This window comes from Cygnus atratus, chromosome 3, assembly GCF_013377495.2.
Source record: "Cygnus atratus isolate AKBS03 ecotype Queensland, Australia chromosome 3, CAtr_DNAZoo_HiC_assembly, whole genome shotgun sequence".
NCBI classification, from domain to species: domain Eukaryota; kingdom Metazoa; phylum Chordata; class Aves; order Anseriformes; family Anatidae; genus Cygnus; species Cygnus atratus.
This window is the reverse complement of record NC_066364.1, coordinates 48,601,545-48,613,911: the sequence shown is the minus strand read 5'-3', so window position 1 is coordinate 48,613,911 and position 12,367 is coordinate 48,601,545. Positions and strand designations below refer to the sequence as shown.

General features: G+C 37.9%; 1 protein-coding gene across 5 annotated transcripts in view; it reads right to left on the bottom strand.

Moving 5' to 3' along the window:
* Positions 1-12,367, bottom strand: part of ARMC2 (armadillo repeat containing 2) — a 110,681-nt gene that overhangs the window by 3,100 nt on the left and 95,214 nt on the right. For 4 of the 5 annotated variants that reach the window (XM_050709855.1, XM_035564774.2, XM_050709854.1 and 1 more), the window contains 5 exons: positions 9,204-9,525; positions 7,643-7,765; positions 5,678-5,791; positions 4,125-4,257; positions 1,698-1,855 (listed from right to left, as the gene is read on the bottom strand). In XM_050709855.1, coding sequence (XP_050565812.1) covers positions 1,698-1,855; positions 4,125-4,257; positions 5,678-5,791; positions 7,643-7,765; positions 9,204-9,525 — 850 coding nt within the window. The remainder of the gene's footprint in view (positions 1-1,697; positions 1,856-4,124; positions 4,258-5,677; positions 5,792-7,642; positions 7,766-9,203; positions 9,526-12,367) is intronic. The other variant, XM_050709856.1, reaches the window with a different exon arrangement.

Sequence of the window (12,367 nt, the reverse complement as noted above, 5' to 3'; positions counted from 1 at the left end):
ACAGCAGGTGAACTGAGGTGTCTGCTGTGCCATGCTCCATTGGCACGCCCTCAGGAAGCTGGAGGACAGTCCCCTGACTGTCAGAAGTTGCCTCCTGCTTCCTGAGCGAAAGAATCAGAGCAATGACAGTTCAAGGCTGTTACTGGATACAATGGGAGGACAAAGATGTAGGACAATATTAACCAGCTGCTATTACTAAAAATTTGTTGGCTCTTAACACACAGAGGAACTAGATCCAATGAGTAACATGAGCTTTTTTTTTTATTCTAAAGCTCCTCTTCTGACTACAGCTTGAAGGAAGAGTAGCCTTCTGATTTACTTCTGACCTATTTTTGATTAATTGTCATTGCATGCTGTAACTGGAACTGTGATTGTACATGAACAAACCAATTCATGAAAGCTGTACTTGTTAATGAGAGTTCCAATTACTCCACAGCCTGGGCTCTGCAGTCAATTTAATTGCTGGAATAAGCAGTGTTAAATGCAGAGGAAAAAACAATTAAGAATTATCCAAAACAAAAACGCATATTCATTATCGCATGCCAGAAAGTTCAAGTATGATTGTGGCTGTAAAGTTTGCAGTTCTGTTACAGAATATTAAAAAGTGCACTCATGATCTTGAAATACTGAGCATTTTCAGATAAATAAATGGAATTACTTCTCATATTAAGGTATGGTATAACTATCATTACAGCAAGGGATGTAACGAAAGTAATGACTTATGAAGGAGAATTACAGTATATTTTTTTCTGTAACTGGAAAAAAATCCTCACAAAACCACCCAGTTTTCTGATTGTCTAAAACAAAATAGACCACAAGGATCTCACTTTGTATCTGGGTATGACTAACATGTAGTCTTCTTTACAGCAAGCATTAATCTTTACTAAATTTCCCCTTAAAACCAAATCAAAATTAGTTAAGGTCTGCTCCAACTTCATTTACATGTTAATTAAAAAAAAAAAGATAATTGCAAGTGACTTGCCTGTAATAAAAACACCACCAAAGCAGTGCTCATAAAGTGAAGGAGGAAAATGAAATATAGTGACTATAAGACTATTAAATTCTGTAAAATCCAAAGCAAACAAATGTGCAGATGAAAAGATCCATTTGGGTAAATGAATCAAGGTCTTAATATTCACTTGTAGGCACCTTCCAGCCTGTATTTGTGGAGGAGCACACCCTCCCTAGCTTTACAGAGCAGATGAGAAACTGTCAGGATGTATCCTCACACACATAGAGATCATGGTAAGAAGAGAAGGGCAGATAAAGGACCCTTGCCACCCAGTCCTGCCTCTCAAGGAATAAAACATACTCCTCTGTCTGAGCTGCTGCTTCTGTAAATACCTGCAATTACCTTTGAGGCCACAAGGGCCCACATCCAGGGAAAAGTAGGTTTTGTGCTGAAAGCCTACAGGACAGTTAGCTCAAGCAGGCAAAAGGGCAGCTGGCCAAAAGCATTAGCGGCATGCTAACTAGACAGGCTAGAGAGCGGGGTGACAATGGCCAATTCCACCGTGGCAATGTGCAAAATCTAAGGGAATGTGCTGAATGACAATAAACCACTGTGTTGCTGGATGGTCTGTATGGGCCAACCACTTAAAGCCCTACAGACAGACTTCCCATCCAAACAATACTGCTTTGATTTTGCCCCTTCTATTTCTATTATTAATTAAAGAGACCAACACTGTGAATCTCACCTAAGAGCGATGTGAGCAGCACCAGCAACGTGTCAGTATCTTCTCCAAAGCATGAGGCTGCACTTGTGATGTTTTCACTGTAGTTCCACAGGGTTTTGCATATCAGACAAGCCAACTGCCAGTCCGCTGGCCCAAAGTCTCGTAAACAGTCGACTAACCTGTCAGTATCAAACAAAAACAGTGCTTTGCTCCATGTAGTTTTCTCCTGAGCCCTTCAAAATCCAGGCAGTCTCAAAATGTGTGTAGATTCCATGAAAGGTTGCAGGAAAATTCTACATTAAAAAACTTAAGATGCTACTCTCTTCTTTTTCACTTAGTCTAATTCCCTAAGGATGCAAATGTGCCTTTTGCTCATATATATGTATGTATACCTGTCTGCATCTGTCCATCTCCAGTAACTTTTTAACCCAACTGACCAATTTCAATCACATGTGTCACAAATGCAACCAATTCAAAGATGCTGAATTCCAACAAATTTTGTGGCCATCTGTGACTGTCCCAAATCTGTAGCTATCACAGCAGAGATTGCAATGCGAGCAAACCGTATCAGGCACCAAAAATTCACCTGGGAAAGATAATGCGAATGCAGAAAAAGCTTCAGTCAGAGCTTCCACCTTATTACACATCAGAGGATCTAACCAGAAGACATATCCAAAATAACTTGCTATTTCTATGACTCACAGAATTACCTCTTAGGTTCAGTGGAGTCTGACTATTTTGCAGATTTCATCGCTTCCTGTATTTCCTCAGCCTGCATTCCCAGTGGGCTCCTCTCAGAAATGCTAGTTTTATTAAGGACCATTAGGCTCTTGGCCTTTCTCCCAGTTTCACCTCTTTGCAGATATCAAATGCAAGCTAGATCATAAGCAGGACTCTGAAATTAAGCTATAACTTTTCTGCTTGTACCAGTTTACATACAGTACCTATCCAGAGTTCTCATTACCAAACAGCATTGTTCACAAGTCCTGGGGCAGCAGAAGTAAACACTGTTTTTCACCTGCTGTCCCTAGTGATCTCTCTAATAGTAATCCTTCACTGCTGTTCTCTTCCTCAACACTATGATGCCCTCCTACCCTCACTTCCTGGCTTCATCGTGAGAGTTATAGTCTGGTGATTAGTAAAGGAACTACAGAATATCTATCACGTTCAGGTGTGGCTAAAAACACCAGTAATTGAAAAGCAACCAAAAGAAAGTTTGCTTTTTCTCCCATCTCTGAGAGCACTTGCTGCAGAAGACTGGCATGCATCCGATAAAAAAACAAAAGATCTTGCTTTAATTTTTTGAAGTTTATCTCTCTGATGAGACTAATTCCTTGTTTTATTAGAACCACGATATATTGGTAGAGTAACCTCATTTCCAAAAATCCACAGAGCTGATTTTTTTTAAGGAGGTCACCCTGACTGTAATCACTTGCATATTCTCTGGATTTATTTCATATTGTTAGTTTTCCTTCCTGCTTCACAAATTTTGAGGCATAGCATAGAGAATTTTATATTCTATATGATTCTATATGGTAGACGTTTCTCATATTTCTCACATTGATTCTTCAATGAACCTGTATTTTATTTTTATTTCTGTTTTTCACCTTTAAAATTTTCAAAGTTAACCAGAACATGGGAAGGGAAGATAAGCAGACAAAAAGTCTTGTTTACACTGTATAAAGTAAGTAATTATATGATGCATGAACAGGAAAGCATTTCAAAGTTTGGCATATTGTTACATAAATGCAGGTTGTATCAACTGCTTTACAAGCGTAAGAACAAGATCTTTCATGTTGCTCCAATTAAGCTGGATCCGCTATTATCTGAACATCAAAGCCACAAGTGTTTCATCCACAGTGGTTTTTCAAGATCTAATACCACTTACAATAAAAGTGCCTTAAAGTTGAGCTCTCAGAGAGAGAAGACAGGAGCTTTTTTGGTACCAAGCACGGGTAGATCAGATTGTTCTTCCTGAAGTACTAAGTAGCTACCAAAATTGTAAGAGACCATGTGGGGTATGCTAATTCCTTCACTTTTAAAACAGATACACATTAAATGTGTCCATTATTTTTATATTTAACCCACATAGGATCCAGTTAAGTCAGGCATAAGCAGCTACTGCAAAGACAAGCACGCTTTAGTTATCGCGTTGTACTCTCACCTGTATATATCAGGAGGGTCTTTGGGAGATCATTCTACAATTCTTGGCACTGCAGCAGGCTAAACCACTTTAAGGCTTTTGCAAAAAATTAAAAACAAACAAAAAAAACAACCCACCCACACATATGGAAGAATATGAAAGGCTCTTTCTTGAAAACTATTAGATCCTGAATATTTATTAAGTATGCATCCTTGTAAATTATTGGCCCTGGTGAAAAAGAATCTGATTGAAACTTTGGCGAAACTACCGGAACGTGGCCTTTGAAAACATAATCAGGAACTTACTTCCTAATTCCTCCTTCTTCCATCAGGAGAGCTCGTTTGTCCTTATCCACTGTGAGATTGAGCAGAACTCCACAGGCAGAAAAACAGACATCTTGATTCTTGGCATCAAGTAAGGCAATCACGAACTTGTATACTGGATTGTAAAGAAGGAAAGGATATTACTGAGAAGTGGGACTTATTGTGCAGTTGTCATTATAACACACTTATTGAACATGTACACTCAAAAAGCAGTCCAATACAGGGATACCCTACTCAAAAATATAACCTCATTGCATACTAGTGTGATGTTTCTAGATTAGGCTTATGAGACAGAGTGATAGCCATTACTACATCATGCTGAACACCAGTTTCTTCAACACAACACCTACAAAATTCTACATCAAAGTAATGTGAAAATCCAATCAGAAGAGCTTAAATTGACCAAACTGGATTACAGGTTACTTCTTAAAAGTATCACTCTCCTTCCAATTACAGAGTCAGCATAAACTGCTAAGATTAGGCATTTGGCACTCACAGAGGGAAGTTCTTACCTCCTTGAGAGGCAGGGTTGCCTTAGACTGCACCAAGTCCAGCTGAGACTGCTGCAGCCTGGGGCTCCTGCAGGAAACAGGCAAGAAGCAGATGCTGGGCATGCAGCATCTCGCAGTGCTTGCTGACTCTGAACTCAGTAGGCAGTGGAAGGCAACCCCAGCGAGGGAGTCAGTCCTGCCTAGTGGGGAGGCAGCCTCCCAGCTCCCCCTGAGCTCAGCACACTGACACCACAGTCTCTCCAAGGTGGAAAATTCAGTCCTTTGGCTGAGACAGCTCGTTAGCAAGCAACTACTAGGTATCAGTTCTTCCTTTGCACATACCTTCTCCCTCCACAAGCCTTGATGTGTTCGCCCTTGAAAAAAGAGGTTGCATATTGTGGCATATCACCTCACTTTTAGCACTGACAGGTAGACAGAAAAAATTTGCAGTGAACTGGTGTTTAATTAAACTTAAGACACACCTTCTCTGGGTAGCAAGGAGTAGCCATTTTTCCCAAAGCTCTTCAAGCAACAAAAGCAAAAGGCCTTGAGAAGACTTGTATCCTACTTCACCCAGAGGCAAACAGGAGGTCTCTTTGTTGGGGCATATCATGAAGCACTAATAAGCTGTCAAATATCAGAACCAAAAACTTGTGCTATTGAACCTACATGAGAATTGAGTTAGATTTTCATTTCAAATCCAATCACTGCAAACTTAGGACTTAAGGAAATGAAGGAGTGAAGGGAAATTCAAACCTATAGTCTTTAGGAAAAACTGTTTTTTTTTGTTGTTTATTTTTTGGTAGTATTTACCTTAGTGAAGGTACACCATGGCACATTTTTCCTACTCCAATATTTCCATTTCAATGAAACTGAAATAAAATGGTGTTTATAATGACTACTGTTGTATTCTAAGATTGGCATAATTTGCAAAATATCAAATAAGATTGCTTCTACCCTTTAACTCAGACAGCTTATTAGAAATTTTTCCTTTTTAGAACTATAGACATTTAAAAACAGGACTCCTACAAATGCAAAACTCACTCTTTTTCTGTACGATGAAGTCACAGATCTCATGATACTGGGAAAGATTGCCAAAGACTCTGACAGCCTCCACAACTCCATCCATACTGTTGCTCATCAACAGCTTTAAAAGCACTATTGATTTGCAGGGAAATGAAATAAAAACAATTACTTGTATATCACAAATGTGCTTGGCTTTTTATCAGTAGATATCAGAATGCAAGCAGCAACAGCAATAAATATAATGCACGGGAACATTTATCTAACTGTCTGGTTGCAGTGAAGGGGATGAGCAGATGGTAGAACAAGCACTAAATTGTGTAGGGCTTTGAAGATGAGACAAAGAGCTCCAATATGGGGCTAAATGCAAAGGAACAGATGAGGAGTTATGAAGATAGCCTATGCACAGTTGCAATAATGGGAACCAGTTTTGCTATACAGTTTTGAGTGGGCTTATGTGAAAATCCAGGAAGACAGAACAAAAAAATGTTGCAATATCTAAGAGAATTGATTTAGATCCTGAACAGATGGTCTTATGGTGGGACGTCTCTTTAAACTAAAATTATTTTCTGACATTAGCTCTGTTTTCTCTCAGTGCTGCTACAACAAGCAAATACATTTTCTCTGAACAGCTACTTAATATTGTCCCTTGGTCTGAAGCGTTTACTTGCTTGCTGGTTTCCTGCTTAGCAGTTTCACATATGATTAGCATGCACCTTCAGCAGACAGAATGAGACCTTTTGTGTTTCCTAGGAAGAGCTACCATCATGAAACAAGAAGCAAGGTACAGTAACAAGAAGCAATTTTACATTTTACATTCAGCAGTCTTCTGTGAGGAAGAAGTGAATCACTGAAATCGGTGCATCAGATGAAGGACGCAAATCAGTGAACCATTAACCCTTCCACCACAGAGAAGTAAGAGAATCAAAAAGAGAAAAGAGGTTGGCTTCATTCTCATTACTTCCTTCTTTGAATGTTGCAATAGTGAACATGCCTTGAACTTGTCTTAAAGAGACAACAGAAATGACTGTTTTTTGTCTTTGGGATCCACCCACTTGGATCAACAAGTATTCTCAAAATGTCTCCTGAAGGTTTCATCTCTGCTCATTTCAGATGGAGAAAAGGTGACGGGACTGGTTCCACACACTAGCAATAAAAATGGGAGAGGGAGAGCGAATGGGACTGAAAGAAAAGACATTTGGTTCCACATTTCTCCAACTACCACTAACAGACAGCTGGCTTATGGAGGATAAAATGACTCATGACAGAACATCAGAACAGTTACCTAGATAGGGAATGATGTCTAGCAGTCAGGGCACTAGGTTGAAAGCCATAATATTTTCTCCTACTCTTTATTCTGCCAGTTTTGCGAACTTCAGCCTCTGCTTCTTCCCATACCTTGCCTATTCAGAGTGTAAGATTTGCAAGATAGAGGTAACAGTAGCCTTTTGTATAACATTAACACAATGAGTCCAAGAACTCAGATGCAGTTCCTACACACCACTGAAATACGACTGTTGTCCATAACGTCAGAGGAGAGTGAACCACACAACTCACAAAAATGGCAACAGATTTATAATCGAGACACAAAACAATTGCAGACACAAAATTTTGCAGGTCTAGGAGGTAACAAGAAAAAAAACTTCTTACCATACTCTGATTAGAAGTAAAAAGCAACGTGATTATTTTGGTGCAGGCATATGAATTTTGAACAAGTCTAGCAAAAACTGCTAAACTGAAAACAACACGGCAAATTCATTTGGGGTGAAAGAGGGGTTTTGTCAACAACCTAAGTATTTTCACAGAAGACATATAATTATGTTCCAGAAGAGTCAGAAATCACTATGGAAGTAATTTAGCCCTATGACCTTTATATTCCTGCAACATAATGCCACAGAACACACTATCAGTGTCTTGATTTTGTGGTATCAAAATCTAGCATGCATAACTTCCACTTTCAGAAGGTACTAGTTTAAAAGTCCTTACTTTCAGCAATGTGTAGCTTCTTGTCTTGAACAGCAGAACCCTTCACTTTGTAGAAGGATAAATTGTTGATTGTTGTTGCAGCATTGATGACCAACTCCTCACAGACGTCAATTGACTTATATTCTGATATGAAAAAAAGCATATGTATATACACACACATGAATAACTTAAAAGTATATTACAGCTCAGAAGCAAACTGAGTCATAGTTGACATGGAGACTATTAGCAAAAACTATTTCATTTTTTCATTAAAATGGCAGAGGCTAGCAGGAACAGCTGATGCAAAATGGCAATACAAAATCATGCTTTCCGACTCTTCATCAACAGAAATCATTGTGACTAACGTAACATTGTGTAAAATCTAGTTAAAAGATTTTACAGATCCTATTTACTGTTTTAAGATGGGACTGAGGAGAATTTGCATGCAGAAACAGGCCTGTATGATAGTTATCAGACTGCTGACACAGAGAAATACTGAAGACTATTGCACTGAGATGTCAGCTACTATGAGACATTGACAAAATAGCGTTCTTTAACAATATCCAAAACATTCTCTCTCTTACAGTTCCTGACAACATTACCAATATAAAATTTCCTCTTCTACTAGCAAGGTTGAAAATTGCATGTATTGATTTTTCTGAAGTTTCTGCCCTCAGAAACCAAGGGTAAAGGAAATAAAATTTTCTTGTAAACTAATATGGTGCTCAGCAAAAGGGGAGTGGGTCAGAGAGAAACTTTGAGTGCTTACACAAGGATTAAGATAGTTCCAACCCTAAAAGCTCCCACAGGGCTTAAGAAAGAATGGATGAACTTGTGAGTCTGCCTTTGTTAAATCCTGCATGGCTGGTGGGTAAGACTGGTAAAGTAGCACATAAACAGGCTGATTGTCTTTATGTAATATTTAATGTCACCCACATACATACTGAGTTCTTTGAAATTTATCTCATCACTGCTAAACTCTGTTACTGAGAGAATGGTCTGCCTCACCCTCGCCTATGTTTAGATTTCCAAAGGGATTGTTAAGTGGTAAAGAAAACGCAGTCCTAAAACTTGGTTTAGAGGTGAAGGGACTCTACTTTCCCTTGAAAGAGATTAAAGTTGGAAATCCAAAAAGGATGAAAACAAAAAGATGTTTTTGGAGAATACTAAAAGCCATGAGAATAGGAAAAAAGAAGAATACTCAATCCAAGAACAGTCATAAAGCTGTGAACCTTAAATAAAATAAAACAATGAGTCCTTTTATATATGTACTCTCACAGTGAGATGTACTTAAAATAAAAATCCAGTTTGCTTATCCTTAATGATCAAGCCTGCAAATCTTACCACTGAATTAAACACTCCTACAACCTCTTTCCACAGACACTGAAAACTCAATGCTCCCAGTGTCAAAAACAGCATTTTACATAATACAATTTATGAACACCAGCAAATTGACTTTGTTATTTTAGCAACAGAATTGATTTAAGTGTGGCTTGATTTAGATAAAAAGCTCACGTAGAAAAACCCTAAACTCTCCTTACAGACTGAACACAGGAAACACACACAACATAGATGTTATTACCTAGTACTGTAACAAGTAATTCTACAACACGATGGGCAGCTGCCAAAGCTGCTCCTACACTGGGGTGAATGGAGAGATTGGCCAGCACTCTTATCAGTTTTATCAGAACACTTTCTGCTTCTGAAGGATGTTTTGTTTGTTTTTCTTCTTCCCTTCCTCTTATATGGCACCATTTCTCCGCATTCAAGTCAAGTTCATGGTAGGTTTGAAATAATGATATCAAGGTGTTAAGACTTCCTTTTTCTTTAAAAAGTTGCTCACGGGCCTGGTTATTCTCTGCTGTTAAATTACCAAGAATGAAGATGATACGGATAACCAAATCCTGCAATAAAACAAGTAAACCATATTACTTGAAAAAATCAGGAGTTATTAACTACTTATAAAGAAGATAATACTTTTTCTGTTTCACAAATTGGTTAATAGCAGGCCCAGAATAACTGAAATAATGCCAAATATAGCAACTAGAAATAATTTCATATGCTACTCTTTTTCATAACCCAGTTTACAGAAGAAATTAAAAACATCTGACAGATCTAGTACAGCACTGGGGCTACTAATTACTAATGGTATATGCTTAGTATAGGTAATCTATTTTTATCAACCCCATACTAATTTTAAAACATCTTAAAATATCACTTTATATACCAGAATAATCATATGAGCCAGACCTTACTAAACTTACAAGTAAGCAAACGTCAGTTGTATGGCCAAAGACTGCCACCTTCTCTTCTTCTTTGGCCTGTTACCCATTGTAGAGGTTAAACTACTTCACCTCGCTTTGTTACTGTTAAATCCAGGTCATTTCCTTGTTAACTGTGATTGCTTATAGATTGCTGAATTATTTGTTCAAGATTTTTACCAGAAATTTGACTCATCTATTGTTCCCCAGTTCCCCCTCCTTCTCCTTTTCCAGAGAGGTGCCCTACAACCTTGCCATCCTACAGAACTTCTCAAGAATTCCGGAGACATCACCCCTTTCTGACCTCTGTAAGCACCACAGGGTAAATTTCATCAGGCCTAGCTGATTTGAAGACATTTAAATATACTATATACCACTTAAATAAACTCAGACTGGAATAGAGATTAATCATTTGAGCATACTTAGCCCTTTCAAAAAAAGAAACAAAAAAAGGCATTTCCACATTTCACTATTCAGTGTCACGTCAGTAGTTCTCATCTTATCTTCCAAACACTGCAGCAATTGCTTCCTTATTGTCTTCTTGCAATTAACTATAGAAAGTTTTTCTGTTTCTTTTTATGTACACTTCTAGTTGCCTCTCATTTTGCGATTTATTTCCTGATTTTGATTTTAAATTTTCCTTCAACCCTCTTATTCTTATCATTGTTAAATGAGACCTACTTTCTGTTTTTATATAGTATCTCAAGATCCCATGATTTAACCAAATTGCTCTCTTAAAGCACTTCCTATCCCTGCCCTTCAGTGGGATATTGAGCTCAGCTATTTTTTGGCAAGCCTGTTGGATCTTAATTCAACGGCATTTACCACCGCCACCACCTTTTTCTTATTCACCTGTATGGGAGAAGAAAAAACATCCTGAAAGTCAGAACTAATCCAAGTGCAAACTAATTAAAATATATTATTTTGTCTCTTGCAGCTAAACCTACTAATTTTCAAAAAGTTCATCTACTCTTAGCTGCTAGATGAATTTTTATCTAATGCTAAATGCTGTACTTGCTTGTACACTAACACAGCATATTGGTGTTTTTGTTCAAAAGCAATAGTTATAGTCAGATATTCTAATCCTCCATGGTATTGATAATGTAAGTTAACCAGACACCATCCAACTTGTAGCATACTTAGTGATACCGAAGGAAAAAAGACATGTAAACAGTGAATCCTTTTTTCATATATATCCTCATAACTAAGTTTCAGGTCTAAGTCTTTGCCACGAGACATTGGCACTAACATCCACTTAAGGTCAAGAAGATGAATGCTATCCCTGAATTTGGGAAGCAGGCCGTCTCCTAAGGGAGGAACAGGTTCTCTCCTCTATATATTTAATACAATTGCTCTGTAGGACCCTTTTCCACCTTTTTTTTTTGTTTGTTTAAACGAGGCATCATATTTTTGCTAACATCTAAATGTCAGCAAGACAAAAAAATTTTTTCTGAACATTCTCACTGACTAACCGCTAAGAGCTTTCACCTTTGCTGGCACAATCCCCAATTCACAAAGGCTGTAAGAATTTGAAACAAACAACTGATGAATCAGAAGGGAGAACTGAAAAAAGCAGGCAGGCTCGTTTGACTCGTTTCTATTGACTTGCTAATTTTGGTCAAACCAGTATCAGCCCAGCAACTGCTCTACCCAATCAGCAGAGAGACAAACAGGTACAGTACAGCAATCAACTGATATTTTGAGAAGTGTGATCTCAGCTGTGCTTTCCACCTCCAAGCCAGCAAAACAAACTTCTAAAATACAACTTCTTTCTAAGCCAAGCACATCCGGTTTTAATAGCATATTACCAAAGTTTCCTTATCTTCCGGTGATAATTCAGCTAGCAGAGTCAAAGAGAAAGCATGTCATATAATGCTCTAAGGTTCAGATTATTTTGGGCTGTTTGTTTGTTTGTTTGTTTGTTTGTTTTCCAAATACTCTTGCTGTAAGCACTGCAAGAGTAACAAACACCAGCTTGGAATTGCTGTGTAAAGAAATACATGCAAAGATGGATGGTGTTTTGAAACTGCTAGCAAGACTAAACCTGTACAAGGCCCATGGGCCTTTCTATACGTGGTAGAAAAAAATCAGTATAGTAAATGGGATTACTATGCTTCTCCAAATGTTTGGAGTATTAACTGTATATGGAGTTTCAGACCCTCTTGGACATCTACAGAAAAATTATACACTAGTCATTTATTAGTTTCATTTATATAATATGTAGGTTTTTTTAGATTAGATTTAGATTTAAATTAGATCACAGATAGGAATTATGTTTGGTTATATCATCTTTTTATACAGAGGCATTCACGTGAAACACACTGTCCAGAGCGCACTCAAACCTAATGGGAAGAGTATACATGAAACCACAGTTTCACCTGTAAAAATAACTTTGAAGAAACATGTCAAGAAAAGCTCCAGAAGGAGACATTATGTTTTTCTTTATTTCCAATCTGTCAAGAACCTTCAATATTTTCATATTTAA